The sequence below is a fragment of the Zonotrichia albicollis genome, chromosome 10 (assembly GCF_047830755.1).
Source record: "Zonotrichia albicollis isolate bZonAlb1 chromosome 10, bZonAlb1.hap1, whole genome shotgun sequence".
Classification (NCBI taxonomy): domain Eukaryota; kingdom Metazoa; phylum Chordata; class Aves; order Passeriformes; family Passerellidae; genus Zonotrichia; species Zonotrichia albicollis.
The window spans coordinates 16505921-16530883 of NC_133828.1; the positions used below are offsets into that span (position 1 = coordinate 16505921).

Sequence of the window (24963 nt, forward strand, 5' to 3'; positions counted from 1 at the left end):
CCTAAATAAATTACTTTTCCCCTGTTATTTTTTTCTCTTGAAATCAGATTGTAAAGTTATGTGTATAGGCATCTACCTATTATGCATGAATGAAATTTGTTATTTTCTTCTTTGCCATTATGTGGTTATAGGTACTTTTTCTAGTTATGACCTCCAACAACTATTATTGCACCTTTCTATTTGATCTATATAACGTCATAAATTTCCCTGTGTACAAGAGTTCTGATATGAAGATGATGCAGCTGAAAAACCTCATGATAGAGTGGAAAGGACATTTAATATTGGATGGTATCTCAGATAAAATAATTAGACCATTTGAGTGTTGAATAATGTGTAGAGATATCAAAATATTTATTATGTGAGGTAATCATGACGACATTGTTGGTAAATTAGACTCTTCTGAAAATTAATTTCAAATTTATCTTCTTATTTCAGTGACAGTTGAAGTAATTTTGTGACTTTATAAAGGAATTTATTTGCCATTAGCACTGCAAAAGGTGATGCTGGTGTATGAGAAAAAGTACAGAGGGCTTGAGTTCAGCCAGCAAGGCAATTTAAGGAAATGGAAGTTTTCAGCAGCAGCAGCAATAGCTCAGATTCAGTCATCCATAAATCTCCCCAAGGGATGCAATTCCTCAGCATCTGTATCCTTCAGTCCCCTGTCTTTTCTTTAATGTATCCTGCGAGGGAGTCTCTACCCCAGCTTCTTTCTAAGGCATCCTCTGGCTCATTTCTTCTGGCTCATTGGAAAATCCATTTGCCCTGTGCTCAAAGGGAGCCAGTTTTATTTTATTGCCCACCTCCTGAGCACACTGCCCAGTTCTGTATGGCAGAGCAGCCTTTGGTGCTCTCTCCATGGGCTGCCTGTGATATCCCTGAGAGCCAGGAGGGTGCAGGCCTGCCCTGCAGGAGCATTGACAGAAGTGGGCCAGGCTTTTAAAGCAGCAAAAGCCATCCCCACTGCTCTCATGGCAGTGAAACCCTTCCACATGTTTGTAATCTTTCAAGGTGGAGAAACTGATCTGATAGAGAAAGGTGGTTTGGGGACTTAATGTAGGTACTAGGAAAAACTCTGCCTTTCACCCATTCATCATCTTCGGCCTTGCCCTTAAAAACACATGAAGAACTAGTTCTTAGGGGCAGGATGCCTTACTCTGAGCCAAGCTGGGATAAAATAATGAGGTGGACTAAGCTCAGTTAACAGCCACACACCCACCTGGCTGCTCATGCCCTCCCCTCTCCAGCTGGATCTGAAGAAAGGAGGAGGAAGGAAAGATTTATGGATGGACATAAAGATAGGCAGGTGCAGCCAAAGCAAGCTGTGAAAGCAAAGCAGAGGAGGTGGAAAAGGAAGGAGTTGTTGCTCATAATAATGTTGATCTCAGTGTGAAAATTGGAGATGCAGACGTGGGTACAACATTGCTCTGAAACACATGGCTTCCCTACATTAAGTACATTAATGTCCACAGATGTCACAAAATTGGTGGGAGCAGGGTTTTAGTGTCACTGCTCTGCTGATCCACAACCTCGCCTGCAGTGATGTCTGTCTTTATCCCTGCTGGGAGGCCATTTCCTGTTTAATAATTAATTTTAGTATCATTTTGGAGTGGGAACACCAACAGTGATTTTTATTTTGGAGAAGGAATTGTTATGGCAAGATTAAGCCTTAAGTTCCTCTTACTTCTCTGTATTTCCTTTTGTATGGCAGTTTTTGTTCAGCTACTGCTTTGTTGCTGCCCTCAGGGCTCTTTGTTTTAGGCATGCCAGCGACCATATTTCAATGTGATTCTTGCTGTTTTCCAGCTAATATCTGACTGTCACAAAGCTCTGATTTTCAGTGTAGAAAGAGGGTGGCTTTGTTTGCAGCTCCCTGTTGCAGGGAAGCCTGATCTGGTGGTGTATTGCAGTGCACATCCTAAAGTTTAAGTTTATTCTAGGAGACATCTAAATGCAAAACATTTACCCACTTTCTCTCAGACCAGCTTCTCAGCTGACTGTAATTCTGGTGGGTGGCTTTTCAGTCACAAATCTCTTTTGATCCTCTTTGCAATATTCTAATGCCGCATGTTTGGTTAATCCTCTTGCTGTGCTGCTGCCTGGGTTTTCCAGGGCTGCAGTTTGCATGTCTGCCTAGGCTTCATGCCTTAGTGCTGTTAGGTACTGATAAAAAATGAAGTAAAAGAGGACTTGCATATAAATTAGGAATATTCTGTGGCTGGTATACTTCCTTATTTGAAAAAAATGTGAATAAGATTTGGTATTTATTCTATCTATTTCTGTTTTCCAGCCCTGCCCATGGGTTAGGGGTGGTCTCTGCTGAGCAGGAGGTAAGTGCCTGAGAGCACAGGCTGGTGCAAAGCACACCAGGGCTGCTGCTGGGCCCTGGGTGTGCACTCTGCCTCTCATAGCCAGTGCATGCTCAGGCTCACTGCTGACCTCCTGCCAACACAATCTGCAGTTCCATAAACACACTGAACAAAAGCTGTAGCTGCCTCTTCCCCAGACAGAGCTCCTGGTGGGGTTATTGCTGCTCTTTCTGTTTTGGTCCACAATGAAGGTGCAGGGCTGCTGTGGTGATTTAGCACCTGCTTTCTGTGGACAGCACAGAAGGAGCCATCATGCAGAAAGGTTTCTTAGGGAAAACAACCCCAGTTCTTGCTGTGGCCTCGAGATCAGCCCTGGACCCGAGGCCAGTGTGAGCAGGGGAGCAGGCTGCACTCCTCTGGCAGGGCAGAGCCCAGGTCGGGCTCACTGCAATCTCCCCCTGCTGGAAGAATTCCCCTCTTCTGGAAAACTGTCATCTCCAGTCAGAATTAATACTCATTTCTTGTCTGCTTCTGGATTCCTTGGGTGTCTTTGTTCTGGAGCTGCTCAGAGACACTGACCACACTGCTCTTGGGGAGAGTTTGGAGAGTCCCAGGGAGTCAGCACCACTGTCCATTCCAGGACACAAAACCTGGAAAGCCCCAAGAGCAAAAATCTCATTTTAAAGATTCCTAAATTTGCCCAAGTAGATTTCCATTAAAAATTTTCTAATAATTTCTGGATTAATTACACAAATTGAAACAACAGGATCTAACAGCTATTACATTCAGTTGGATAAACATTTGTGCCGTGTAGAAATGTGTCATTTATTTTAATCCTCTTCTTGATTAGCTTAGAAGCTTCCCAGCCTAAATCATTCTGTGATTCTGGTTTCTTCTTTTTTACTTTGATGCTAATTATAGGTTATTCTATGGGAGAATATGTGGGCATTTTTTTTCTATCTCATTTTTTTGAGCAGAGCGCCTTTATAGTGCAACTTTGTCATAATTCTTTTCTTAGCACATTTTTAAGCATCTGAGATAAATTCTAAGTAAATAATGTTGGGGTTTTTTCCTGGAAAATTTTGCAAATATGGTGACTTAAGCAGTTCTAAATATCTTTGCACAGGTGTTGCTTAGTGGATGAAATGAATTTCTGCAACTCAGCCCCTATCCAATGAAGCCCTCCAGGACACACTGAAGTGTAAGTACATGAGTGAAACTGAGCATGTTCTTCAAATTCTGCTGCTAAATGAGGTATTTTATCATTAAAAAAAAAAAAAAACAAAACCAAACCAAGTCCTTCCCCAAATGACTCATTGTGATAATCACAGAGTGCTGGGAGTTCTTTTAATGAGTACAGAGTTCAGTGCACACACTGCTTTTGTGTTTTTGAGTTATAGCAGTATATGCACTTCCAGCTCACACCAAAAGAAGTAAAACTAATAGCAATGTGTTAAACCTATTTTAAATATTCAATCTCTTCATACAAGAAAGTGGAATTAGAGTTTACCTCTATATTCTATTGTATTTTAACTTAAATATAAAAGCTATCAAACCTTTTTTTGAGAGCAGGAGGAGGGGACATTCCAAAAATAACAATGATCTAGAAATCAATGTTGTGCCCTAAGGTTTGGAGCAGTCGTGCAATCCCCGCTGTCATGTACTTTTGGTAGTAACAGAGTTGAAAACTAGGGCAGCACTGAGGGACTGCCATGGCATGTGCTGGGGCTTCCTGCAATCATATTTGTCCTTACTTTTCATCAACCTGGTTGCAAGGAAATGTTTAAGAGAATAAAAGCTCTGAGAAAAGGCTTTGGTAAACCTTGGTTGTGTGTGGAACAGCAAGAGCAGCTGAGAGTGGTGTATAAGGAAAGAAGAATTAGGCAAAAAAAAATCCATAGCTGAGGAAAAGAACACCTTTCCCATGCACAAAGGTTTTTGAAAATAGAGCCTTTATTTAGATGATGGTTCCTTAGTCTATAAAGCTGTGTTGCAGTGACCTTCTTTGCATCATGGGCTTGATTCTGAAACTCTACCAAAGTGCTTATTAGAAGGTATTCACAGCGCATCAGGTACAACTTCAAGACTTTTGGATTATTAGGAGGTTTTAGTCAATAACAAAAATTTTCAGGGCTTTATACCTCTTTAGGCTTTATATTGATTCTTCTCAGACTGTGCAACATTTTCCAACCCATGCATGCATGGTGGATTACTGCACATAAAAATAGATTTGGTAAAGTCACCACGTGGGATGCTGTGGGCACGCTGGGGGAGCTCCTGGGGCAGAGAGTGCTTGTCATGGCTGCCCTTTAACTCCTCATCTGAATTAGAAATATGTGCCTCAGTAGTTAAAAAATGAATTGAGAAACAGAGCAAGTGCTTCAACCAGTGGCCTCTGACTAAGGATTGAATTGGTGGTTGGATTTGGATAAATTCATGGAGTTTTGTAGTCCTTTTATGAATGCTACATCAGTGGATTGTCAGTGGGTTCTTAAATAAACTTAAGCACTGCTTGGGAAAAATGATTGTATTTTCTCTGCTTTCTGTTGGAAAGGCAGGAGGAATCTGACCCAGCATCTGTGGTAAGCAAGACTGATGGACTGAGCACCTGAGCAGGTGCTACTGCTGCCAAGCACACAGCTCAGGTCAGAAGGTGTGGAAGAAAGCTGGGGTTACTGGAAATTGGGCACAATTTACAGGTGATATGGGAGGGAGCTGTGTTGCCTTCTGATACAAGGCAGGTGGCCTGGTTTCAGGAAACAGCACGGCGACTCATTTCCCCAGGGTCGCTCGGGCCTAAGAAACATGCGGACACCAATATGGTGGAGGATCAAAGGCGTTTATTCTCTCTTCCCGTGGGGTTTTATAGTCTAGGGGGCTTCTACGTCAGGTGGGGGTCTGTCTTTACCATCTATGGTTAGTAGGGATGGAAAGTTACCTGGGCAAGTGGAAAGTTACCGGAATCTTAGGGGGCTACATTCCTATGTTAATTTTCTTATCTAAGGGGACAGGGGCCCTGTCTTCCCGTAACATCACGAGATCTTCCGAACGCCAGGCCCTATCTGCTACAGAGCTGAGGCAGAAGTTCATGTGAGTAGTCCAGAAATCAGAATAGGGTATTGTGGGTGTGTGAGACAGAGAAGAGGAACTGAAGTCTTGGAGAGGGGTTCACAGATGTGGAGGAACTGTGAAGGGTAGCAAGGGCAGGAACTGTGAAATTGTGTCAGAGGGAGGGAGAAACCGGATTTCATTTATTCTGTTACCCTTGGACAAACTCATTAAAACTTTGCCATCTGGTGCAGAGGTTGTTAAGTGACAAATTTTGACCCAAAAGAAGTAGGTTAGCAGTTTCTTACCCAGGTTCCTCTGAAGCTTCAGCACAGCTGAACCATTCAGTCTTGGTACCATTCCAGCAGTTCCAGTGCTAACACCATTCCCTGACTTCTGTGGTTCAGTTTGCACCAGTTTCCCTCATTGCAGCTGGATTGGTGCTGCATCCACATCACTCTGGGGTGAACATGTGCACACAGAGCAGGGCATGCCAAGAATTTAGAGGGTTTGGGCAATATTATAGGAAAAACTAGCAAACTTCAATAAGCAAATAATGAATAAAAATAGCTAATAAAATAAATACCAGGTCTTAAGACAATAAAAAGTCAAGCTTGCTTTAATACTATTTCTTCTGGAGAGGAGAGTGCCTTCCTAATCCCTACAGGAAAATGCTTTCACTGGAATTTTGGAGAAGGGTGCAAGAGGCAGCATTATCTGGCAAGCTGAGTTGCAGGAAAGGCTTTGATGCCTGTGCCCTCCCAAGCTAGTCCATGCCCAGCAGGGATTCCTGCACCCTGGTGCAGGGTGGGGGCCTTGAAGCCACATAGCCCCACTCCTTGGCCAGCTGTTGCACCTCTGAGGCTCCATGTTGAGGCTGGGGCACCTCAGATTTGGTATTGTGGTTTTCAACATCACAGCACCCATGTCTGGCTGCAGCTTTGCACACTGAAATACTTTACCAGCTAAATATTTCATTTTCTGCCTAGCCTGTGCCTGGCTGTAGTCATTTCAAATGGATGCTCTGCATTTGAAAACGCTGACTGCTTTGCCTCAGCCCAACATAATCAGCTGTCTAGCAAACTCCACAGGTAATGAAATATTAAATCTGTTTTGGCACCCAGAAATAAATATGGGCTCGAGATTCTTGTCACATGTATCTCCCTCTGTTAGCTCCCTGTCCCTGCCACATGACACTGAGGTGCTGCTGCTCAGGCCAAGGCTTGTTGTTGGGTGGTGGCACAGGAGATGAGCAGTGCACTAGACCAGACTGTTATCCATTGGGATGCAGTGAAGTGATCCAGGCAGGCACCAGCTGTGCCTGCAGCCTGTGGAATGTCTGCCCCACGGCACCAAGTTGCTCAGTGGGAGCTGCATTCATTTAAAAGCTGAAGATAAAAGTAGAAACTTGCATTAGAAACCAGGCTAGAATAATAAAGAGCACAGTAGGCATAAGCCTATACAAAGATATTTATAATTTAGTTACAAAATTCTTGTTTAAAAACAGGATGTAGTTTAAAAGTCACTGTTGTAGCAGTACCATTGTGTTAATGCAAGGTGACCATGCCTTTCCAGTACTTGGTCTTGTTTTAATTCTCATGACCAAGAGTTTACTTGATTTTCTCCTCCAGCCACCTACAGATGAGCTAAAACAGTAATAAAACATTTGCACAAGATCTGCCCAGGTCAGCAGGTCCCAAGTCAATGCTCCTTGAAATCAGAGGGCAAAGTGTCACCAGCTTTAACAGGTTTTGGGTTGAGCTCCTCAGACCTGCCCCTGCAAACCCTTGCAGCCCCTGCTGAGTGCCCAAGGGGCTTAATCCTGCCTGGGGAACTTGTCACTTTAAAATCACACCTCTGAGGACCTGGGAACTGCTGCTAGGGTTGAGCTTTGGTTCCAGAAACTCTGCCTTTGGTCTCTGATGGAGCATGGTTCCCATTAGAGCTGGATGAAATGACACAGCACACACAGTGTGTACAAACCCTGCACCCAGCACTTGGCAGCACAATGCTTTCTCCAGGCCCCAAGGCAGTAATTAGTGAAAGATGAGGGGTTTTTAATTCACAGGTGGACTGTTTGCAAGTAATGAGTGCAATATTGTGTGCTGTTGTTGGGTGGTCACAAGAGCTGTAGCAGCAGTGCTTTTGTACAAGGAGCTGCTGGATTTTGTGGTGGTGTGTGCAGGGGTGGCTGCCTGCTCCTTGTCCCCCAGCTTTCCAGGCTAGGGAGGGTTTCCCAGCCACTGGAGGAGCAGAGGAATGTTCTTATTTTTGTGTACCTGTCCATCCCCTGGCTCTGCCTGCCCCGCACAGCCCCTCCAGCACGCAATGGATAATCTGTGAGCAGCAGCTACAGTTACAGTGGTGCTTCTCTTGATGAATGTTACCAGTGCAGTGTTTTCTTTGGCTTTGAAAGCACTGCAAGAAATTCCTTGGCAAGGCAATGACTGACTGGAAATGTGTTAGAAACCTACTTGACAGCTGGAGACCTGCTTGGCAATGATCATTGAGGTGCTGCAGTGTGCCCAGGAGCAGGCAACAGAGCTGGGTGAAGGAGCTGAGGGAGCTGGGGGTGTCCAGCCTGGAGAAAAGCAGGCTCAGGGGAGATCTTATTGCTCCCTAGAACTACCTGAAAAGAGGGTGTAGTGAGATGGCTTGGCCTTTTCTCCCAAGTAACAGCAACAGATCCAGGGGAAGTGGCCTCAGGTTGTGCCAGGAGAGGTTTAGGTTGGATATTAGAAAAAATTCCTTCATCAAAGGGATGGCCAAGCATTGTAACAATCTGCCCAGGGCAGTGGTGGAGGCACCATCCCTGGAGGTGTTGAAAAGCTGCATAGGTGTGACACTAAGGGACATGTTTTAGTGGTGTAGTGGACTTGGCAGTGCCAGTTATCAGTTGGACTTGATGACCCTGGAGGTCCTTTCCAATCTAAATGATTCTCTGATTCTATAAAACCTGCCTAAATAGGTGGGAGACCTAGCCAGAGCCCAGCACAGGCACTGAAAGTGAGTAATGACTGCAGTGAGGGGCACGAGCACAGTGCCCAGCCCTGCAGCACCCCTGGCTTTTAGCCTGTTGTGTAGCACAAGCCAGGCCCAGCATGAGCCCTGTGTCCCCAGGCCTGTCATTATCAGGGCCAGGGGACTCCTGTGAGTCATGGGGTGCTCTTTGCCAGCCCCAACCAGGTGTGAGCTCTGTGACAGCCTCCCAGAGGGGATGCCCAGGCATGCTCGTGTGAATTGTACAGTAGTTTGGGTGTCAAGAACTCCCCAAAAGCAGGAATGCATTACCCAGGGTGTCTGTGTGCAGCCTCTCTTATGAAATAGTTTTCATTTTTAGCATAGCTCTTATTTTTGAAAAATTGAAAATGCTATTTTAGTTTGCTCAGCTTTCATTCTGGAAGCTTTCCTTTGGAATGGGGGTGTTTCCTAAAAAACTTTGGTATAATCAATACTTCTCTGTGGTGGTACATGATTTGATGCTGCCTGACAGGATAAAATCAGAGAAGCATTGCCCAGGCCTCTCCCCCAGTCTTTTCCACTGTTTTCTTTGCTTTAAAGCTCACCAGTCCTTGGTGCTCAATGTGTTCTGGCACCTCAGAGCTGTCCCAGGGCTGGGGGGAACATGCAGTGGTGATGGCCCTAAGCTTTTATATGGCAACTCCATTCTTTGAACATCTTTTCCACATATCACAGAACTGTTAGGGTTGTTGGAAGGGGCCTCTGGAGAGCATCCAGCCTCCTGCCAAGGCAGGGTCACCTGGAGCAGGGGCACAGGAATGCACCCAGGTGGGTTTGGAATGTCTCTGGAGAAGCAGACTCTTCCACCTCACTGGGAAACTGTTCCAGTGCTCTGGAACACCCTCAGTATAAAGTTCTTCCTCATGTTGAGGTGGAACTTGTTGTGTTTTAGTTTGTGGCCACTGCTTCTCACCCAGTTGCTGGGCACCACTGAAAAGAGTCTGGCACCATCCTCTTGGCACCCGCCTTTGGGTTATTTATATGCATTAATGAGATCCCCTCTCCATCTCTTCTCCTCGGGACTAAACTGGTCCAGCTCCCGCAGTCTCTCCTTGTAAGAGAGTGCTCCAGATCCCTCATCATCTCTGTGCCCTCTGCTGGACCCTCTCCAGCAGCTCCTGGTGTTTTCTGTACCGAGGAGCCCAGACCTGGACCCAGCGCTCCAGATGTGCCTCACTAGGGCCGAGTAGAGAGGGAGGAGGATTTAAAGGAGGAGAAGCCAATGAGCGGCGCCTTTCCTGCCTGGGTGATTTTCCCCTTTTCCCTTATTTTAAATGGCAGGGCCGGTGCCGGCGCTGGGGCGGGGCGGGAGCTCCGAGGCCGGGGCCGCTCGGGGGCTGCGGGCCGGGCTCAGGTGCCGGCGGGGGCCGGGTCGGGGCCGCGGCACCGCCGCTCCGGGCTCGGCGGCGCTCCCGCCCCCGGCCCCGCCCGGCCCCGCCGCCGCCGCCCCGGGGAGGGCGGGGAGCGCCCGGCGGAGCGGCGGGAGCGGCGGCGGGCGCGGGGCCCTCCCGGCGCTACCTGTGCGAGCGCCGCGGGGCCGGGCGGGGCCGGGAGCGCTCCCAGCATGGACTTTGACGGTGGGTTTGCGTCTTTGCCGCGCAGGAGCCCGCAGGAGGCGGCGGCGTCGGTGGGACGAGGGCCGGATCCCGCGGGCACCGCCGGAGGAAGGGGCAGCCCGGCGGCCGGGGACCGTGCGCGGCGGGGCCACGCTTCCAGCACGCTGCTCGCACGGACACCGCCCCGCCGCGCCGGTATGTGCCCGGCTCCATCGGGCCGAGCCGCGCCGGGGCCGGGAGGGAGGGAGCGGGGATGCGCGGCCGCACCCGCGGGGCCGTGGGCAGCGCTGGCCTCGGGGAGCGGGGAGACAGAGCCGGGCTCTGCCAGGACAGCCGGCGGTGCTGCTGCCCTGCTCCTCCCGTCCTCTCGCTGCGAGGTGCCGCCCGCCGACTCCTCCGAACTGAGCAAAGCGGAGGTGCCGCTCCCCCTGGGCACCCTGAGGAAAGGGTGTGAGACACCACGGACAGCAGTGAGAAATGCGGAGTGGGAAGGTGAACGGCGTGGCTGGTTCTCTCCAAGCGCTGTTCCGGCTGCTGTATTTGCCGGCCGAGGTGATGTGAGGGTCTGTCAGCCACTGCTTTGCCATGAGCATCTTTTCAGGCTTCCACACTGACTCTTATACAGAGCAGGTTACCTTCATCTGGCGTGTTATAAAATACAGATTTAATAATGCAAGACCCATCATGGCAAAAATTCTTAAACGTTTGGAAATATTTTATGCTTTCTCATAGTTCAGTAAGTAGTAGTCCAAATTAGGTTTCTAAAGATAGTCATTTTAAAAAAGGAAAAAATGCAGAGATTTATCCTGTAGGCTTAACAAAGTGGCATTTTTAACCTTTAAGTACATACAAATTAGTTTTCTTGTGAACATCGCGTTCTGCTGGACACGTTCTTGCTTTAAAATCACCTTGGTTGGTACAAGTTGCCCGAGGGGTTGGGCAGAGCCTCGGGACGCTCCTGTCCCTGGGGACACGGCGTTTCCGTGGGCAGGGTCGGGGGGACAGGGCTGCGCGGGCACGGCTGCCTCGCCTGGCTCCCGGCCCTTCCCGCTGCCAGGCGCGAAGGCGGCAATGCTGGGAGCAGGAACTGGCACACCAGGAGTGGTGGAATTCAAGGAACCAAATACCGGGGGAGAGCCGTGAGACAGAGTGGTTTTGAAGGCTGACATAGTTCTCTGTTGCAATTCGGGGCAGCTTTTGTGCAGCTGGAGCATCTGGTTGTTTGCTCCTCACTTTGTGTGAGTCAGTGGTAACATAGTTGTGATTTAAAATGTGGGGCTGTGTTTTCCTGTGCCTTCCTATGTGAGATGTGGAAAGATGGCTTTCCTGGTGCATTACTAATTCCCATTTCCCTTTTTATAATGGGCTTCTGGAGATTAAAGAACAGAATGGGCTTGTGTGCTGCCTTTATTGTGCTCTTCTGTGGTTCATCTTGGGCAGATCTTGACCGTCTCCTTCCTTCTGACTTTCATTTGTGTTACTCCAGTGGAGCCTTCAGCTTCCTGAGGGTGTCACAAAGGCAGGCAGTGTCCCTCATTCATACCTTATGCTCTGCAGCTCCATATGTTCGTGGTTGAATCTGGTGACAGCCACTACAATAAAGCCCGACCCTGTCAGCCTGAGACACCGATCGGCTGCTCTCGCTGCTGCTCCTCAGCTCCTGCTGGCGGCATCCCCAGGCTGGGCAGCAGCCAGCAAGAGCTGCAGGAGGGGCTTTTCTTGCTCGTAAGGATTTGTGCATCCCTTTTCATTGTCTGCAGCTCTGTCTCTGCCAGGCACCTGTGGAGGACAGTAATGTACCTTTACAAACCAGGCTGGATCCTGAGCCTCAGTCTCAGAGTTAGCAGCTCAATGTTTCAATGTGGTCCTGAAGAGGACTGTTGGTAGAGAGGCTGTGACTGCATAATGGAGTTGTTGGGGTGAAGTCTTGTGGTATATGTAGGAAAATTCCTGTTTCCACTCTAGTTGGTTACAGTGTTGCAGCATTGTAATAAACCAAGAGGCTGCTCTGTCTGGGTCCGGGGTGTGCCTTAGAGCAGTCTGACCTCAGTGTAGGGCTTGGCCAGTCTCTGACACCTTTGCTGGTGGGCTTTGTGTTGTCCCCTGCTGTGGGGATGGTCTCCAGACCGTGGATTTGCAGCTAGTACAGATAGGAAGGGCTGATAATTACAAGAGCTGTGGGCTTTGCTGAAAGAAGTGTTGGACCTGCATCCTCTGGTGTGATGCCCGACAAGAAAAAAAGCTGTACATATAGATCAAAAACTTTGTTTCTGGTATTTTGTTTCTGTTCACTTACCAGTTTTGAGCATTATTTTGTATTTGGGATCTTGGAGAATTTTGGATCTTCTCTATCACTATTAGCTTTCCCTTCCAAAGGCATTCCTCTATAGTTTCTGTAGTTGGGTTCCTTAAACCTTGACTAAATTTCCTGCAGATGGAGTTTCTGAGAAGCCTTGAATCTTCTTTGTGCCCTTTCTTCTCCAGCCCCACTCCAAGGCCTTTCTTGCTAAGGAAATCCATTGGTTCACTGTTACTCACTTAGAAAGCAGGCTTCCATCAATGGCAGGAATCCTTCTCCTGTTCCTGTGGTAGTTAAATTAATGTTCCCTCTTGTCCATGGCAGAGTCTTTACTGGTGCATGCATGTGTTCTGAGACATTGGGGAAAATCCATCCATCCATTGTAAGCATTTCTGTCCAAATTCGGACTGACAGCAGTCTATACAGCTGTTTGGACAAGCAGCTGAGGTAAAATATGAACAGAACCTGAAAGAGGTTTTTTCTCACATGGCCTTTGGGCTGCCCCCTGAGCTGTGTTGTTGGGCAGGGGCACTCACACTGTGTGTGCAGCTCTGGTGAATAAACTGCTGCACTGGAGGGAGGATTTCAGGACAGGCCGACTGGGTACAGTTTTACTTTCATGAAATTAGACAGCTACCAAGCACACAGTGTTCTTTGCTTTTAACAAGACTTCTTCTTCCTGCATGAAGAATAACACTGTGGCTGCTGGGGCTGTACCTACTGGCATTGCTCTTCTCTGAACTACTGGTATTTTCACTCAAAGGCTTCTTTTGGTATTTCATCCTGGTCTGCTGCTTCCCAAAGCTTGGGTAAGATTGCTAGAACAGGGCAGAAAGCACTTGTTTTTGTTCCTGGCTTCTGTGGGTGTGTCTTGGAAAGGGGCCAGACTGTTTCTTGATTTTATGGGGGTTTTGCCTTTTTTAATTTTTATTTTAAGTCAGTACTAGTTTTAGATTTCCAGAGTTTCTCATCATAAAAACTCACATTGACACAGGTGCACTATTTAGCAGCAAAAACACCCCACTTGCTCTGTGCATGTAAATCACAAAGTGAAGTAAAAAGAAACATTTTCTTCTCTTGTTTTTCCCTCTAGTTTAAAGATTTTCATGTTCCTCAACTGCATTGCTAAAGTGCTTGAGAGATGAAATTTGACATGGAAATTGCTTCCATTAAATAACTCAGTACTCTGACAAAGGAGGTTGTAGGCAGGTGGGGCTCAGTCTCTTCTCTCAGGTAACAAGCAATAGATCCAGACAAAATTACCTCAGGTTGTGCCAGGAGAGGTTTAGGTTGGGTATTAGCAAAGATTCTTCACTGAGAGGATGCCCAGGATGTGCAGATGTGGCCCTTAGGGACGAGTTTTAGCTGTGGACGTGGCACTGCTGGGATAATGGATAGGACTTGATCTGAAAGGCTTTTCCAACCAAACCAAATTTATGATTCTGTGATCAGCTGTGCTCTTATTGAAAAACCTGTTAAAGTAAACTAGAGGTCTGCCTGATTTGGAAAAGCAAATGTATAATTCTCCCATTCATTTAGAAACTGGCTTAGAAGCCTGGAAAAGCTTTATCAGTTCTGGCCATGGAGAGGGAAAAACCCAAGCCTTTGAAATTCCAGGACTTTCCTTGAGATAACCAGGAGACTTTCCCTTCCATGCTAATCCTGCACAGCAGTTGTTTGCAGTTGCTGCATGCAGCCTTTTCCAATCTGTAGCTCTTATCTCTTGTTGGCACTAAGCGACAGGAGAGGGAGGGGATGGCTCTGAGAGCAATGAGAGCTCCATTTTTGCTTTTCATGTCCTGAGCTGTTTTGGGATATTTGGGTATCAGTGATTGCCTGAGGCAGCAGAATCTTTGGAATTGTGCTTGTCTTAAAGTAACTGTAGCTGTTTAAAACTTCCTTTTCCTATGATGAGTTGTTCTAATAAATGTCAGGCAGTGCATCTCCTGTGTAGGATTTGCAGGAAGCTGGATGTTCAGGAGAGCAGAACTGAAGGCCTGGTGGGTTGGACTGCTCTGGGAGCCTCTGCCTGGGGCTGCTTTGCACAGGGAGCTGAGAGTCCTGCAGGGATGGAGGGGATGCTGTGCACTGAGTGAATGATTCATGTCTCTGCCAGCTGTGTGCTGCTGCTCTGCTCACAGCTGAGAGGATCCAAGGGCCAGTGCCCTGAGTGCTCCTGAGCCCGCCTTGGTAGGGAGAGGGGTGTTCTGGGTTCCCTCTCTGTTATACATGGAGGCTGTGAATATTTACAGTGATTGGGTGCAGTTCAGAGGTGCAGATGCCCGAGTGCTGTTTGGTTATCTCTGCAGGTAGGTCACCTGTCCAAGCTTTGAATAGCTTTGTTCCAGACTTTACTGTTTCCATGCTAATGGCAGCACTGTCATTGTCTGACTGTTCTCCCTGTGTCCTTGGATGATCCAGGTCTCAGTAGAAGCTTTGAGAGGGAGAAGGGAAAACAAGAGAGAATTTTTGAGGTTAGGCAACAGATGGGCACAATACCCTTCCCACATCCTTGCTGAAATCCCCCTGACCTGGCCTTGCTGTGGGAGGAGGTTGGCATCCTAGAGATGGTCAGGAGCCACTTGCCCAAGCAGTGGCCCCACTCTGACCCAGCATTAGGTGCTGTGTGTAAATTGTTGCAGCCTGTCATTCAATCTAATTTATTAAGTGCTGTATCATCGTTTTACCTTTGTCAAAGTCAAGTTCTGAGTGGGAGAAAAGGCAGGCAGCCTTGTGCAGGCCAGCACTACAGATTTATCACCTTGCTGGTGAATATTGTGCACCCCTGACATCCTGGAGGGTGCTGAGCTCTGTTCCTGGGTTCCCTTTGCAGAGTCCCAGACGTGAAGCTGGCTGTGCTCTCCTGGGGACAAGGGGACAACCTGTAAGAAGCAGACGTGGTTCTGGTAAGTGGCACTCTGAGCTTCTCCTGCAGGTACCCAGGGGAAAACTGAAAGGCTCCCTGCTGGAGGAGGAGTCACATTTGAACCAAAAAGTTTGCCTCTGTCACAGCAGGAATTACTTGCTGCCTTCAGCTGGGCAAGGCTGCACATTTTGCTGTTTTGAAAACTTTGGCTTATTTTTAATCTGGTGACTCTGTGACATAAGGCGTTGTAGAAAGCAGTTTCTTATAGCGTAATATTGAATTTCAAGGTTTTTTCCTGAGGTTCTCATGGATGGAAAACGTGTAGATGATAGCAGGAACTTACCTGCTTATGATGGCTACAGATGTTGCATAACAGCAAAACGCTTGCCCTTCTGCCTGTTTTCATCTTATGCTGGTGTATTCCAGAGGCCAGTGAAACCCTTAATTTTTGATATTGCACATTTACCTTTTTGCGATTATTTTTATTGAGTATTTTAATGCTTTTAAAAATCCTATTTATTTTTTAAAATGGCAGTTATGTGATTAATGCTTTTTTCCTCTAATAGTGAATTGCAGTCATCCTTTCACCATTTTTCTGTTTCCTTCAGTAGTTAGAAATGAACTTATCTTGGCAGGAAACACTTTGCCAGGCTGGCAAAGAGACTGCTTAGCCCTAGTGTGCCTGCTGAGTTCAGCTACCACCCCCTCAAAATTTTCTCTCTCCTAGTATTACCACAGTAAATAAAGTATTAGGTGAAAAAACATCTGAACTTATTCTTGGGAACTTCCAATTCCAATATGGAATTGATTGTTTTCAAGACTTCCATTAAAGTCATGCACAGTGTTGTGCTGAAGTTAAATGAAGCATTTAAAAACATTTTGACTGTGCACCCAGTAAAATGAAGCACAACTAGTAGCCTATATTTTTCAGATGAATAAATCAGCATTTCACCTACTGTAAAATCTGTCTCTAAAAGGAGAAGATGAGTTCTGGTTTCTGATGGTGCTGCTTTAGCTCCTGCTTGAGGGTGAGCAGAACAAGCAGAGCTCGCTGACCCTGGCTCCAGCTAAGCCCAGTGGCTTTGTCACGTGAGGAACTGCAGAGTTCTTGGCCTGAGCCCCAAACCATCCCTGCAGGGATGTCTGAGGCACAGCTGGGCACAGAGCAGGGCTTGGGCACTGACAGAAGCAGGCTCCTGTCACACAGTTTGGCCTTGTGCAGCTACAGGATGCAGCAGGGAGTAAAATGAGCTGCTCTGATTTGTTGGGTTTTTCCCTCTCAGGGTATGAGCCTTGTGAGGAAAGGTAGAGATGTTAAAATCTACCAGAACTTTACACTCTGGAGATGAGTTAGGCAGAGAGAACTTAAACAGCATTTCACCATGTGTGTGCAGGCAAGGGCTGTCAGCAAAACAAGGAAGCAGCCAGAAGGTTGAGGGCAGCTTCATTTGCAATTATTTCTGTGCCAACAATTATTAACTCCAGTAGACCAGGCACTGTAACACTCGCTGCAGTGGCTTGGAAAGTACTGAGCTCTGTAAAGAATGAAATGAGCAACAGGCAAGAATTTAAACTAGGGTCCATAACTTGGCTTTGAAGCTCAACTGATTTGGAACAGTTGAATTGTATTGTGAATTGCCTTGCTGTCTGCAAGCTTTAGAGCCACCTTGTCCTCTGTGTAGGACAGTCCCAGGAATGTTTGGCTTGGCCCAGATGAAGAGGCAGAGGTGGTGAGTTCTGCAGAGGAAGATGCTGACCTTAGGGAATTTCTCCCTACCTGCTTTAAGAAGTTTATCCTCCCTCTACTCCATTCTGTCCTTTCCATTAGACACTAACTCATCTATCTGCTGGTGTCCCCTAACAGAAATCTCCAGCTGCACATGGGAAACATTACAGCAATGATAAAATCCTAACTAAAGATAACTTCTATTTAACAGACCTCCATTAAAAAAAACTTGGAAAAAAAAAAAGAAAACTATAGCTCCAGACTTGAATAAAAAAATCCAAATCTGAAAAGTCTATTTTAAGGAAAGCATCAAGGATAAACTCTGATAAACATACACTGCAGCTGTGTATTACCTTGGCTGGATCAAGACTGCAGTTTCAGGCATCAGCAGTGCTGAGTGGTACCTGCTGCCAGTGATTCTTTACCATGTACTTGGATCTACATATTTTTCCAGAAAAGCAAGTGGAAGTGATTAGTATTAATGTTTTATTGATGGTAAATATGGAAATTAGACATGCACAAAATATTACTATTAAAGCTTTGAATTATTCAGCTGCCTGAATTGCTTTCAGGCCTCTCCTTGGCCTCTGGTCTGGAGGCATGGTAAGTTTGATCAGTGTATGTTATGGACAGACATGGGTATAGACATAGAGATAAATGTAGTTTTTTGTGTAATAAGGGAATCCTGCTGTTATCTAATAAGTTATCCATCCAGTCTTTACACATTTAATGATGAGATATTGAAATAAAGATCTGATAGCTTGGCTCTCCTCTGTGTTGGGTAAAACTGCAGGTAGAGGTCAGCCCTTGGCAGCAGGGTTTGTGTTCCAGGCCTGTGGACCACAGTGCCTGTCCCAGAGCACTGGGCACGTGCTGCACAGGTCAGTGTGCACAAAGAGACTCACTGAACTGCACTGAGCTGGTCTGCAAATGTCCTGCTACACAGCTGAAGGTGTGGCACTGTTTGTGTGGACTTGGTGGTTTCTGGAGCCCTTTAGGGCTGACTTCCCGCCAGGAGCGCCAGCCACTCCTTCTGTGCTGCTGCCCTACAAAGCGGTAGCAGTGATTTTTATGAAGCAGCAAAGAGAGGACAGGAGCTTGTCCCAGGGATCTGGTTTTCCTGAGTCAGCTGCTAGACTGGGGAAGTCCCATCCTACCTGTGAAGCACCATTTGCCTGCAAATGGGATTGACTTCCTCTGCAAATATTTGCCTGTGATCAGGTTACTGGATTGGAGCCCCTATTTCCTCCAGTGTATAAAGGAAATAAATAAGGCTTAACATCTTTGCCATGATTGTGTTTTCAAAGGCTATTTACAAAAATCTTTAACTTTGGCTGACCTTAGTACAACGTCATTGGGTGAAGCTGCAGGGAACAGTTGGTTTCTGTGCTGTGCAGTCTTTATTTTGGCTGGCAGTCTGTTAACTCTGATAAGTGGGTAAGCGCATGCCAGGCAAAGTCAGGCGTAGCGTGAGATTCTGCTTTGCCTGAGAGGAAGTAGCCCCAGAAACAGCTTTTTTAGGCCAGTAAACAAAAATCCATATTTGGAGTTGACCAATTCTGGATCTTGAGGACTCGAAAAGGACTCTGCCAGGTGGTTTGTTGGTCACTTTCCCTTCTCTGGGTGTAAAGTTGTCCTGCTCTAGTGAGAATGGTGCTCTGGCTCTGGTGGAACTGCCTTGATCACAGCAGGCTGCTGCTGCTTTGCCTACCCTCTCCAGGGAAAAAACAAAACCAGCTCTTGTTCCTTGTGAATACCTTCTGGTGGCTGCCCTGCTCCAGCCTCCTTCAGCAACAGCAGAATGACACTGGGAATTAGTGTCATTGTGCCCAGAGGGCGTGTGACAGCCATGACATTGGGCTCTGGCTATGGTGGTTGTGTGGTGCTGCTCTGGGGTGGTTTTGGTGTTCATTTCCAGCAGCACCGGTCCCTGGAGCTAAACAGCATTTGTTTGCAGTTTCTGGAGAAGCATAACGCATTGTCAGCTTGGAAGAAACAGACTTTATCTTTTTTATAAGATTTTACATTCCTAGATGGCCTACATCCCGTACTGGGAATTGCATTCAAAGGCAGCGTGAATTCAGGTCAAACTTTGCCTACTTGTAGTAGATGGATGTTTCCGATAAAAACATTTTACGCACGCTGGGCAGAGATTTACTTAAGCCGCTTCTCCAAGTGCCTGTAGTGAATTTACGTTTCCTTTGAGCTCAAAGAGAACGGTAACGTATTTATTGCCTTTATATGAAACACTGTTTTGACAGATTTCCTCGGAAGAAGCACAAAAGGAGATGTCCTGTTCTTTGAAAATAACTGGAGCCACCGGCAAGAAGCAGCGACGCCGCACCGAACAAGGGAACCACTTCCAGGTTATCCAAGCATGCTGCTGAACTGACTTTTGCAGCTGCATTTTCCAATGTACCATGGGATGCATCAAATCCAAGGCTGCCTTCCAAGGTTCCAACGCCGTGCAGGATGAGCGGATCGGGGCAGGCGGCGAGGGCTGTGCCGGGGAGAAGTCGTCGCTGCTGGCGGTGCAGGCGGAGGAGAAGGGCCCCTCGAGCGCCGCCGTGCTGGACTACGCGCACCGGCTCTCCCGGGAGATCCTGGAGCAGGCGGTCAAGCAGTGGGCGGTGACCGAGAGCAAGTACAGCGACATCCCCTTCATCGAGAGCGACGTGCCCTGAGCCTCCTGCCAGCACAGCCCCTGCTGTCCCCTGGGCACCGCCCTGGGGAGGTGTCTGCAGGGAGAGCCTGAGAAATCTGCCTTTCAGCCAAGATTGCTAACAAACCACTTGGATCGCAGTAGAACCTGTCCATCAAGTGTCATTCCTTGTCAGCCATGTGTTGAGTGTACTCTGTCTTTGTACGTGTTGGGTGTGAGCAGAAATCAGCGTTAAAAGGAGGATGAGAAGACTGTGGCTGCCCTGCACCTCTGCAAGCACTGCCACAGAGGATAAAACGTGGATTATTTCTGTGTTCTGCATAAAAGATCAGTGGTCTGTCTGTAGGTGAGATGAACTCTCTGTGCTTGGTGATTTGTCTGCGTTTCGCTAAAGTGAAATCAAGGTGTGCATGTAGCAAAGGTTACTGCTATCATAAATTTTACTTTTGATTCTGTGACCTAACCAAATCTGTAAAATCACAAAATGATGAAGGTGATGGGAGGCGCTTTGCAAACCCCAGTAGTATTCAGGGAGCCATTTGGATGATGATGTTCTTCACCTTCCATTGAAGTGAACCAGTGAGAAACGTGCCAGTGTCAATAAGCGGTGCATTATCATTAACAGATGCTTCTGTAAATGCTTGAGAGCTTGTCTCTAAAACCCTGCAGTAAGATAGGTTAATGACATCTGGTGCTGTGTTCAGACCAAAGCTGTTTGGTTTTTTGGTTTTGTTTGGGGATTTTTTGTGTTAGGGTGCCGGTTTGGAAGGATTTGGTTTGTTGTTTTACTGTAGCCCAGAGAGATGTGCAAACACTACTGCTGGTAACCAGTGAAAGGAACCTTCAGAGGCGTGGCAGTGCTTTAGGACAGTTTGCTTCGCGGCAGCTCTGCCTGCGTTACACGGCAATTCCACTCTGTAGCACCACCCTTGGGATAGGACACCTTCCTTCAGCTTCTGCAGGCTGCTGCTTCCCCACGGGAAAACCTGTCCATGGCAGTGCCAGCAGAAGCCACAGGAGCTCCAGCCCTGGGCAGTGCCCTGAGTGCAGAGCTGGGGACCAAGCCTTAGGCCCAGAGCTCAGGGGCTGCACTGCTCCCCAGTGCATCCCCACACAGCTCCTGCTTGCCCAGGGCTCACTGCACTCACACTGCACCACACACACATCAGGACACCGATGGATTGTTGCATTCATCCCAAAGGGACAGTGTTGCTGATGTTTTTTACAAAGTGAAGGCCTTCTAACAGCTTGGCTTTTACCAGTTGTTTGTTCCTTTCTCTGTGATGCCCAGTTTAAAAGACATAGTTCTTTTTCCTAGATCAAAATGTTTTCCATTTTGTTTTCATTTTATAGAGAAATGCTTTCCATACTGGCTAAAGCTGTTACTATTTTTACAAGGTACACATAGTTCTAGTAAATGATCCAAAGCATGATTTTTCAAGCAATGGGAAGCAAGCAGAAAGAGGACCATGTCAAATGCTGTAGAAAGACAGTCTATGATTTGAGCTGTTTTGCAAATGTTGTGATACAAACGTAGGTATTTGAAATTCACATATAATGGGAAGTGGTTTTATCAAGAATGGAGGGTGAAAAATGCTTCTCTGTGACACAGCACAAGGCTGCCATTAAATCCCAGTGACCAGACTGGATTCCCAGTGACCTGCTATTAAGGCTGTTCTCAGGCTTTTGCTGGAAAAGGGAACAAAATCAGCTTATGCTGTAATGTCGTCCTCTTTGAAGTTACGTAGTTGTCTTCAAAGCCATTTGCGAAGTGGGACTAAGGTTTTATGGTTCACTTAAATTCTCCTGATAAGTGACACTCCCTCAAATTCTACAGCACATATTTGATCATACTGTTTACTCTAAAATACCTCCATATATTAGTGGGAGTTAGAAAGCAAAGCCAAAACACTAATCAAGTGAGTACATATCAATTGGATATTGCTTAACCTCAGTATTAAAAAATATTAATATTCTTATTATAGCTAAAATAAAGCTTTATTACAAAAAAGAAAAAAAGGGCCAACCTTTCTAACACAAGTGTGGCTTGAGAATGTGAACAGTAATTAAAATTAAACACAACCTCAGCCCTCGCTGGTGCCTGAAGATTCCAGCAGCTCCAGAGTGGCCCGAGTGCAATTCCAGCTGCTTTAGGATGCTTTCCATGACACTGGCACTTCAGGGAAGGCACACAGCAAATGGAAAGCAAACAACAGGGAGACGGCATCTCACCAGGAAAATCATCTCTTTTACAGGATGCTGTCCTTATAAATAATGCACTTACCCTTAATAGAAAATAAATCTGTTCAGTGCTGCAGTCTCGTAAGAGGTGGAGGGAGGAAATTCCCTAGAGCTCTGCTGTATGTACATTTAATAGGCACAATACTAATACATTGTAAAAATAAAGACTTCTTCACCAAAATAAATTTATGCTAAGCTGTGCTAGAGTTTTAGAGCCACTGACAGTGGGTTTCCAGCTAAGTTACCTTTGATTCTTTGATTTCATTTTGTGTAATAAAGGCACTCCAGTTTGGGACTGGCATACTCTGCAAAACTGTTTACTTCTATTTAGGAGTTAAAAATACATTTGCTTTATATTTTCTCCAGGAAACAAGATTAATCTGAGTGGGTATGATGTGAATGACTTGATATTCTAATAATGGTTCAAAATACATTAACTGCAGCACAACTTTGTACAGTTGACGTTTCTGGACTAAGGCACATCAGTATTCCCAAATAAAACACACTACAATATATTTTTACAATATTTTTTGTGGAAAATATTTTCTTGTGGACCAAATAAAATTCAACTTACCATCTGCTTGTATGCCTTTTATTTGAAAAAAACCCACAAGATTGCAAAGATTGGACAGGATCTCTTTACCTTGAGCTTGGGATAATTCCTGTTCACATGAATTCTGGAAGCATCTGAACATGCAAGTCAAAGTTTATTAACTCAAAAGTATGTTCTTTCTTTTACAATGAGAGGAGGCATCATCCCTGCTCTCTGGGAATTACTGTGGTTTTCATTTAATATAGTTGGCTGAATATTGCTCCTTTTATACAAAAATAGTGGAATTATTAAGATAACCAATCTTTAAAAAATAAATTTAAAATAGCAATTGTTTATGAATGTAAAACATATAAAATTTTTAAATAATACACGGGGAGCACTTCTTATGGGACCAGCTTGAGGTAGAAAGTCTTGTGACACTTTCAGACTTATCTAGAGGTTTTAATGAAATCTCAATTACTTTTGGAACTAAACTCAAGGACAGTCCCATAACAAGTATGTCCAAGGTTACATAAACTCACAGCTGAAATTTTAATAATTTTATCTTACAAGACTCTAGTGCCAAAGCAAGGTGCCATTTTTTCTTGATTTAGCTCTCCATTTGCTCACCTCTGATTTTTTTGAAAGTCACTCTTGGAAGTTCACTTTGATGCCTGAATTTCCTGGACATTTTTTCCAGGCACCAGCTCCTAGAAGGAAGGAGCCTTAAGCCATTGCTGACCATTGCTGTTGGTCATAGGAACTGCCCAATGTTGAAAACTCCACAATGGTTCTGCTGCAGCTCTGACTTTTTCATTCCTCACTGCTGACCCTGAACAGAAGTTTTCTTTCTTTGTTATTCAGAGAAGCCAAAATTTGTACTTGTGACCTGCCTGTAGGTGTAGAAGCAAGCAGAAAGAAACACTATGTGCTCTGATGAAGCAGAAAAAAGAAGGTGTAATGTTGAAGAAAGATTAGTAGCTGTCTGCATACAATAGAAAAAATGATTTCCCTCCCACAGATACTTGGACCAAGGGGTTCTGGTTCTGTTGTGTGACTTCATGTCTTATCAGCATCAGAACCCACCACCCTGAATGCACTGGAAATTGCTGCTTGGTGTTCACAGCAAGGTCTGAGGCACTTCTTTCTTCACCACTGTAAGACCAAGAAAAGCCAGCAATTTTCTGAAATGGTGAAATACTGATTATGCAGTTGAATCAGACATAATGACATTTTAAAAAGTGGGCTATGCAAGCAAAGAGAAGTGTGCTTCAGGCTCTGGCAAGATTATCACATTTGAAACAATGTTTACATCACACAGCAAGGCTGAAAAATTACAAGTGTTTAATCAATAGAACAATTTCTTGTTCTCAGACTAATAATATATCAGTCTGAGCTTTTATTTAAAAGGATATTTAACACCATGGATTCTGTCTTGCATTTTCCTTTGTAGCTCTGACTGCATTAAAGGTTTAACCATATTTTATTTTCATTGTACACAGAATAATCTGTGGCACAATCCCAATTTACCAGATCAGTGACAAAGCAAAGAACACAAAAAGTCTCTTTACTTTTTGCTTATTAGGTCACCCCTTAAACTGTGCTCTTCTGCCCAAGGGCTCCTCCTAAACTAAGAGTTGATGCAAAAAATTAAATGTTAATCACTGTGTAAAGCAGTAAAAATAACAATTTGACTTGAAGCGTTTTTTCCCATTATTAACCAGAGATACAATTATTTTCTCATTACAGAGAATGTTCCTGAATGCAAAAAAAAAAAAGAGTAAAAAAAAAAAAAGAAAGAAAAGTAGACTTGTAAGTCTACTTGTAGACTTGTAAGTCTACAAGTCTACTTGTAAGAAAAGTAGAATCTCAACTAGCTAAAAAAGTTTTGTCCAAATTGATCACACTGCAGTTAATTTTGGTATCACAGAACTAAGCACATAGGTAAGATGCCAACAGGTTTGTTCTTTACAGCTTGAGATCATCATTTCCCAGTGGTTTAAAACAATTGTCCACAAATTCATCGCTGACTTCTTCTAGAGCAGCTGGCTTCCATTTGGGGGACTGGTCCTTGTCAATCAGCACTGCCAGGTGAACAGAGAAACACCAAAGTTACTCATCAACTTCCTCCCATTAAAATGACTTCAGATTGCATCAGGACAGATCACTGCAGTGATTCCAAGGGGGAGACAAATCTGTGTGCTCTGGAGAAGGCAGTTCCTGTAACACGGATCTTTCTACTCTAATCCAAGTTCCTGAGTTGTGACCTGTCCAGAGATGTCCCTGTCACAAGGAACAGTGAATCCCTTCAGAGCAGCCCAAGATTTGAAGGACCAGCCCTGGAATAAGTGGTTTAGTCAGACCTGCCACTCGTGGCTGACTTGCACTTCATGGGAGCCTGCAAATGGCTTCACTTCACAGTGCTGCTTTTGGACAAGGCTTTCACACCTCTGCGCAAAATCTGACTCTGGGGAGAGCACAGGAGATGACTCAGTGGTGCTAAGTGCCTAAAGCTAATTTAAACACATCACATTAATAATGAAATAACTCACGAGGCGAGAGTAAAGCAGGGTGTCTTTGTGGGAACTGAGGGTGTTTATTTGTAAATACTGACAGCTGCTGAGGCCTGGGTACATTTAACTGTGACAATCTGTATCACCTCAGTACACAGACTTTATGCTGCAGCCTGGGAAATACAGCACTGGA

General features: G+C 45.7%; 2 protein-coding genes across 6 annotated transcripts in view; one reads left to right on the forward strand and one right to left on the reverse strand.

Annotated features, from left to right (window-relative positions):
- The first annotated feature begins 9396 nt into the window (after nt 1–9396).
- LOC113459256 (small membrane A-kinase anchor protein) lies at nt 9397–24013 on the forward strand. 4 transcript variants are annotated; one of them, XM_074548192.1, is made up of 4 exons: nt 9397–9621; nt 9978–10126; nt 15064–15136; nt 19084–19238. In XM_074548192.1, exons 1-3 carry the CDS (start codon nt 9598–9600, stop codon nt 15116–15118), a joined length of 228 nt encoding a protein of 75 aa, XP_074404293.1. In that variant the 5' UTR covers nt 9397–9597; the 3' UTR covers nt 15119–15136; nt 19084–19238. The 4 variants fall into 4 exon arrangements, with proteins under 4 accessions (XP_074404293.1, XP_074404290.1, XP_074404291.1 ...); XM_074548189.1 differs by lacking the exon at nt 9397–9621 and adding an exon at nt 9634–9729 and having other exon boundaries at nt 19084–24013; XM_074548190.1 differs by lacking the exons at nt 9397–9621; nt 9978–10126 and adding an exon at nt 9770–9952 and having other exon boundaries at nt 19084–24013.
- The window catches only part of HIBCH (3-hydroxyisobutyryl-CoA hydrolase), a 37235-nt gene continuing 35854 nt past the window's right edge, over nt 23583–24963 (reverse strand). For both annotated transcript variants that reach the window (XM_074548187.1, XM_005486959.4), the window contains exon 14: nt 23583–24341. In XM_074548187.1, the coding sequence (XP_074404288.1) occupies nt 24226–24341 (116 nt within the window). In that variant the 3' untranslated portion in view covers nt 23583–24225. The remainder of the gene's footprint in view (nt 24342–24963) is intronic.

Coding starts and splice junctions, on each gene's coding strand:
- LOC113459256 (XM_074548189.1), top strand. CDS start 19,243: ATGGGATGCATCAAATCCAAGGCTGCCTTCCAAGGTTCCAACGCCGTG.